Source organism: Cyprinodon variegatus, unplaced genomic scaffold (genome assembly GCF_000732505.1).
Source record: "Cyprinodon variegatus isolate N-32 unplaced genomic scaffold, C_variegatus-1.0 Scaffold1182, whole genome shotgun sequence".
Taxonomy (NCBI): Eukaryota; Metazoa; Chordata; class Actinopteri; order Cyprinodontiformes; family Cyprinodontidae; genus Cyprinodon; species Cyprinodon variegatus.
Genome location: NW_015151635.1, coordinates 103,025 through 110,484, shown reverse-complemented (window position 1 = coordinate 110,484; position 7,460 = coordinate 103,025). Strand labels below are relative to the sequence as shown.

Below are 7,460 nucleotides of genomic sequence, written 5' to 3'. Positions count from 1 at the left end.
CAGAACCAGCAGACTAAACAACAGCTTTTTCCCCAGAGCTTTCTCTTTATTGAACTCTAACCCTCACGGATAGACTCCTCTCACCTACCTCCATTTTGCTATTCTGTTATTTACAAGACTGTAAAGTTCACCTGACCTCCTGACTGTTACTACTGTAACAACTGTTTACATGGATCTTGCACTACTCACCTGACTGAATATTGATCTGCACTGCCGACTGTTTATTCACATTACCAATTGTTTACAATTGTAAAATCCATCTGTATTTATGCTATTGTACATAACTGTAAAAACTCTTTTTATAGTAATATCCACCTGTATATTATATTCAGTTATAGTGATCTATATATTATATTCATTATTTAGTAAGATTCTGTTTATAATAGTATTCACCTCTCTACTCATTCAGTAGAACCCATGTCCTGTATTTATGGAACCATTATTTATCCTGCACTTGCTGTTATTGCACTTCTGGTTAGACCTAAACTGCATTTCGTTGCCTTTCGTTGTCAATGTATTACCTGTGTAATGACAATAAAGTTGAATCTAATCTAAAGGAAAGGAAGGGACAAAAGAATGAAAGGAAATAAGGACAAATGGTATGAAAGATGGGAGGAAGGACCATGATTAGGAAGACCATAAGAAATGGAAAACAGTAAAAAAAGGATGCAAGGAAGGAATGGAGGTAGGACACCAGGATGGTATAGAGAAAAGAAGGAAGGAAGGAGAGGAATGAAAGTAAAGCAAAGGACCAAGGTAACAAAAGATAGGAAGCAAGGGGGAACAAAGAAGTAAAAAATGGAGAAGAAGAAAGGAAGAATGAACACAGCAGTCAAAAAGAGATTTTTGAAAAATTCTAGGTTTGAATTTTACAGCATTTATAAAGTGTAATAGTGAATAAATGATCAGACCTCCAAAATAAATCTAGTCCAGCTTTATGTATGAAACACTTTACAAAAAAACAGGGTACAAATGCATAAAAACATTAAAATTACAAATGGCAGCAAACATGCGGAAGGAAATTTAAAATACTTCACAAACCACACAGTAGGAATCATAAAATATAAGTACTAACCTGACTGTGTGAAACCAACACTTTACTCTGTGTCAAAAGCAAAAACATGCCACTCAGGACTGGAAACATCAGAGAGCATCAGGGAGAATCTGATCTTCACCTCATCAGGTGTTTATTTTACAACCATTAAGAAATGCTGGGAAGCAGCTCAGTCAGCTGTGCACACATTCCAGTACGGATCCTCACTATGTCTATGAAACACATTCATAAACTCAGTTGATAGCTCAGTTATTTACTTCACCACTTAAAGCTGTAGTTTCTAAAAATAAAACCGTCTGATGATATGAAGATATCTATTTTAACGATTCAAACACCATAACAAGTCTCCCTGCTCTCACCAGTGGGAGGATCAAACACGGACAAGCTTTTAAAATGACGCACAAATGCGGCTTTGTGGCGCCGGAAAAGCAAACTGGTTGTTTGGTGGGATTTTAATGTAGAACCAGTTAGCACCAATTCGTTTAACTCTGGAAGCGCTTAAGTAGAAAAGGACTAAATATCGTCCCCCAAAGAAAGACTAATTTGACGAGTTGCAGCAAAAGCGCATTTAGATACAATTCATTAGATACAAGCAATAAGATGAGAAGAAGGAAGATGTTCCTTTTCCTGATTCAGCTGTTCGACATCAGAAAGGATCAGAGATCTGTAAGGCTGGTTCGCTGAACATCTGCCAGAATCCTGCGTTTATATTTAACAGGAAAACTGGGACTTACCTCTCCGTCTGAAGCCCATCAAAGATGTGGAGGAGTTTGGATCCCTCTGATGCACAGTTTCAAGACAATAGTGTTATTGGAATCCATGACAAGACCTTATTACCTTTTTAACATTAAAAAATATGGATATTTTGATGGCAAAAATTAATGTCAATATAATAACAATAAACGCCAACTTGCCCAAACATATTGAGAAAAAAATAACCAAAGTGCTTTTATAAGAAATTCATGAAAAGAGTGAAAGAAACACATTTTTTTTGGTCCAACACAACCTTAGAGGCATTAATGCTGATACTGGCCCTTACATTTTTTTAGGTTATAAACCTAAATATAATTGTTAACTAGGCTTATTAACTTTTTTACTTTACTTTTTAACCTTTTAATCAGCTTTTTACCTCTTTTTTTTTTACTTATCTTTTTTTCCAACTTAATTTACAGTAGGTAATATATCATCCAAGGGCTCATCTAATTGGTAAAATGCCAAAATAAGATCTACAGCCATGTAACGGGATCTTTGCTGAATGGTTGGATAAAGATCTAGACCTCACTGATGGTGAAAAGTGATCAAAAACGGTAACTTACCCTATAGTGTTTTTTGATAAGTTTAGGTGAAAATCTCTGGCTATGACTCCTAATGAGCAGAAAATACGTTTTATCTAACATGTAGTAAAAACAGCTTTTTAAAAGCTTGGCGGATCCTGAGACATAAGTGCAAAGTTTTCAGTTTTTGTGGAATTTTACAACATTTCTGCTTAACAGAGTGGCTTTTGACGTCATCCGCACGCCGGACTGGAGTTGTAACAGGAAGGCAGGGCCACAGGCGGCTACGCTCTACACCTTCTATTCATTTGGCTAGCTAATCTGAATCATTCAATTCCATTTGGACAGCGAGATCATCTGTGGTCGTAGCACTAGACATATTCCAGGCATGTGAGGAAAACTAGCAGCAGTTCAGCGGACAGGGAGAATGAACGGTAGCCGGCGCGCGCGGATGACGTCATACACACTTCTCTTTGTTTTTAAAACATATAAATATAAAAAATATAACCGTGGATGTCTGGGGGACAGTGATTCGCCTACATGTTATGAATGCTGGTGTATCATAAAGAATAAATGATGAACAGTTCAGTTTGTGCCTTCAAGTCGTTGCCCATAGGAAGACGTTACTTGGATATAACCTAACCGAATATCTTCAGAACGGCTCCAAATGATACAAAACGTATATGGGTGAGTAGAACATGATGTAATAACGTAAAATCAAGGGCCCAATGTAAAAAAAACAACAACAAAAAACGACGTTCCCCTTTAAGGCTTATGAGTCCAAGTTTAGGGAGATGTACAAAGAGTTCAATCAGTTCAATTCTTATGTTGTTGTTTTTTTCCTGCATTTGGTAAGAAGCTTCTTTTCATTGTTTCAGGTCTTCAGACCAGACCAGAAGAAGTCCCAATAAGCCAACAATTCCCAGTACCGCAGGTGAATCAGTGTGTGGAAGGGCCCCGCCCTGAAGAGGCTAGTCAAGCAAAGGTGGAAGACAACCAAACCAAGACCGAGGAGGTTCCCCCAACATCCGTCCAGGTGAAATCTGAGCCAGTTGAGGAAAACATAACACAACCACAGCTACATGTGGAAAACAACGAGACCAACAACAGAGTAGAAAACATGGGAGAAAATCTACCACCAGTGGATCAAGGCATCACACCCTGGGGGTCCAGGTTACAGAACAATTCAGAACTGAGCAAAGCAGAATTTCTGAACAGTCCGTCACAGAACATGTCTTCCTTCCCTGCCATTGCTCAGTTACTCCAGCCATCAGAAGAACCTTCCTATAGTAACTTCTCTGTCCGAGGGAAACTGTATGGGCAGCTGAAAAACTGCACAGTCCCACAGACGCCTTATGGACCTTCGGGTGCTGTTCTCATACCCGGTAACCCAGGCTTTCATGGTATGACAGACGTCTCCAACCACCACAGACAGAGGAAAAACAGATCGTATCGCGTTCTGAAGCCAAAGAAATGCTTTGTTTGCTCCTACTGCGGGAAGATCTTTGAGCGAGCCGGACACCTGGAAAGACACCTGCGAATTCACACCGGGGAGAAGCCGTACGGCTGCCAAATCTGCGGAAGGTGCTTCAATCAGAAGAGCAGCCTCAAAGGTCACATGAAGACTCACAGAAACGGTAAGATTTAACATCTAGGACCAAGCTACAAGAATTGTGGCTATTTTATTTGGTGGACATATTTTACTTTAGTATATATCAGTTCAACAGTAAATTTAAATAAAAAAAAACTAATTTGTTAATTAATTAAAGGTATTGTGGAGGATTTTCGCAAATTTTTAAAAAGACCCGTCCTCTTCATTTAAGAAATGCGTGTGCAAAAGCATGCAAGAGCCCATTTCTCTATGTCCAGACACACTGTTTAAAGGAAAGGTCCGCTCATATTCAGAATTCAAACTTCTGAAAGTACTTTAAATATGAAATTATTACATACTGTTTGATAAGTGTTTTAATTAAGAATAATTTTTATTTTGATTTACTGGAGACTTCCATGTTTGATTGATTTTACTTGTAAAGCGGGGAGAATGGCGCCAGGCTTACCGCAGCGTGACGTCACTTCTGGAAAATGTCAGGAGGGAGGTGTTACTATATCTGGGCAAAAATGGCCGCTTGTGACAAAAATTGTTTACATTTTTTTTTTTACTGATTAATGCTAAATTCATTAAATCACCACAAACTTATTAGTTTTAGGTATAGATAACGATCCATTGTTTATTCCTTGCTGACCAGACTTTTCCTTTAAAAGTTGCTGTTCTCCTAGCTCATACAAGCGTACTGTGTCCGAACGTCCACTCTAACCACTAAATCCCTCAATCGCTATATAGAGGGGACTATATGGTGGACTCAGTTAACTTATCGTTCCAACAGATGATCACTGCTTTTTGCTCCGTTGGTCACCAACTCCTCCTCATCCACGTGGTGCCTGCGCCATCTTTGTTATTAGTCGCCGCTGTCGGGTAGCAATAGCCTATGGTGACAGCAAATCCCAAAATGCTTTGCAAGGAGAGCTCTCTACGGAAAGCATTCTTGGATACATCATCTTATTAAGCTTTTCTTTTCTTCTTATACATTTCATAGACACTTTGAAAATGACCCTCGGCCATTTTCAAAGAACCGCGGTTAGAAAGGTGTGCTTCGATGATGGCTGAAAGTGCTCATGCGATAAAAACATGGCTAACGGGACGGCGTTCCTTAAACATATCACCAGAATGATTGACAATTACAAGGACCACTTATTTAGATGATCCACCCGGAAATAAAAGATCGTCCTCTATACCTTTACAGGGTTTCCTCGGGTCATTAAATTATTATTTTTAAATTAAGGCCTTAATTGGCATTAAAATTAATTAAATGTGTTTATTGTGGCATTTAAAATGCTTTATTTAAAAATATTTTTTACAAAAATAATTTTGTCAGACATATTATATCACAATATATTTGCGTGGAACTGCTTCCGGTTGATCGCAAAGCTTTATGTTCAGAAAAGAAGCTTGAGTCGGAGAAAAAGCTAGAGAATGGGGGGGAAAAAGCTAATTTCAACAAATGTGGCTGGAAAACGAGGAATTTGGGACATGGCTGCAGGCTGTCAACGGGTACCTCTTGGTGGCATTAAAATTATTCCTAAGAGCATTAAAAGAGCATTAAAAAGCATTAAGTCAGAGTTATTCATTCCTGTATAAACCCTGCTTTACATGTTCTACAACACAGATATAAAAAAATCAAGACATGGGTTCATTTATTTAAAACATACAATGTCCAATTCCATAGAAACCCTGGACTAGGAGTATATTTTACAGGAAATCGGAAAAGACACCTCTTTATTCAGAAAAATGGAGAGAATCATTGAACCAAAGCTACTTTCCATGAGAGAAGAAAAGCTTAAATAAAAAAACAAAAAACACTAACAAACAAAGGAGTCAACATTGTGAGCAGCAGCTGTAACTCTGTTAGCGACTCGGTCCAGGGAAGAGTCGCAGCTAACACAGATTTACTCTGGCCAGGCTTATCTTCATCTTCAGAAAGAAAAATCCAAAACATAGAACAAACATGAAAACAGAAGTATGGTTAGACTGAAGCTCTGGTCCAGTGGGTCATTTTTTCTGGGTAAGAAAAAAAGATAGAGTAGGGTTGGGGAAGCAATCAGGGGAAACAATTGCTCCATCAAAGGCTCCATCTAGAGAAGAGAAGCAGCTGGTCTGGGGTACTTCATATAGTAACAGGAGGGGAGCACAAAGGTGAGAGCAGCTTGAGCTCAAACAATCACTCTGCAGAAAAAAAAATGGCTATTTATGAAACAAAGGGCCAGATGTACCTTCTATAGAAAGAAATGTTGACGTAACGTAGTTATTGGCAGCATTAGTGGCAATTTGTGAACCGCGTCATTAAACTGCCACCTTGGTAGGCAGGTGCAGTGCTGGCTTCCAGACAAACAAAAGGAAAGTAGATTTATACTCTTTACCAATATGTAAGAGAGAAATGCATCCTCAAAAATCGCTGCTGTCAGGATCAACCTGTATGGGGCAGAAAATGGGGCAAAACATCAGAGTACTAAGACAAACTGCCTTTGATATCTTATTATGACATAATTATTGAGTGAACATAAGGAGCGCCAAGAAAATGGAAGCTTTCACAGCCTGATAATCAGGGATGGACATAATTGGAGGTTTTAATGGCTTTATGAATGAGGTCAAACTCATCCAGTGAGAAGCAAGGTTCTGGTGATAATTACAACATAGCTTGTAGATACAGGCTACGTTAGCTGAGCTAATTTGGCTAGTGAAACAGAAGATATCGTAGATTTCTCTCAGTAATATAAATTTCGTCTTTTTTTTTCTTTAATAATGACAATTTTATTGAGTTTCCTGTTTTATAGAACATACAACAGACACGTTAATATGCTACACCAACCTTTCTGATTCTACTTTACAGTTTGCCAGTTGAAAAGGGCAGACCATGTACTATCATACTGATGCATTTTACATGCATGTATGTCACTTTCTCATAAGAGGCCAGTTTAACCATAGTTGTCAGCCATTCATCATTAGGAGGAGGAGGAGGAGGCTTCTTTTTCATCCAGTATCTTAGTAGGATCCTTTTTGCTGTAGTCAGAACCAGAACAAGCCACCTCTTGTCAAAAGGTGAGAAGTGTGAGTCTGGGAGTTCTACTGTGGAGCCTTAAACTCCAACCTTCTATCCAGTACTTCCAAAAATTTTCCCATAATATTCTTCCACCAATCTAGAAGAGCAGGGCAGGTCCAGAGAATATGTAGAATAGATGCTTCCTCCTTGCTGCATCTCCAGCAAGTGTCTTTGGGAATCAAATTCAATTTATGAAGTTGTTGAGGCCATGTGCCATCTTTGAATGATTTTTTATTTTCTTCCTTTCTTTTTTTTGACGACCATCAGTACTGGAGTAAGTTGTAAAATAATAAATTCTTTGTGATCATGAATTATTCAATCAGAACCATGTTACTGACTTAGACCTAGACTGCTGGGTTTTAGTACAGAGAAATGTGAGTTTAAAAGATTAAGATTGATCCCTTGGGAAGACTCCCTCCTGAAATTAAGTTTACCAGCAGCTTACTGACCAAAAAAGTATTAAGTTAAATTAAGTTA

The 7,460-nt window shown here is 38.4% G+C and overlaps 1 protein-coding gene across 1 annotated transcript in view; it reads left to right on the top strand.

The window, feature by feature from the left end:
- Positions 1–7,460, top strand: part of LOC107101984 (zinc finger protein 135-like) — a 26,533-nt gene that overhangs the window by 11,478 nt on the left and 7,595 nt on the right. The window contains exon 3 of the mRNA XM_015401093.1: positions 3,207–3,965. Coding sequence (XP_015256579.1) covers positions 3,207–3,965 — 759 coding nt within the window. The remainder of the gene's footprint in view (positions 1–3,206; positions 3,966–7,460) is intronic.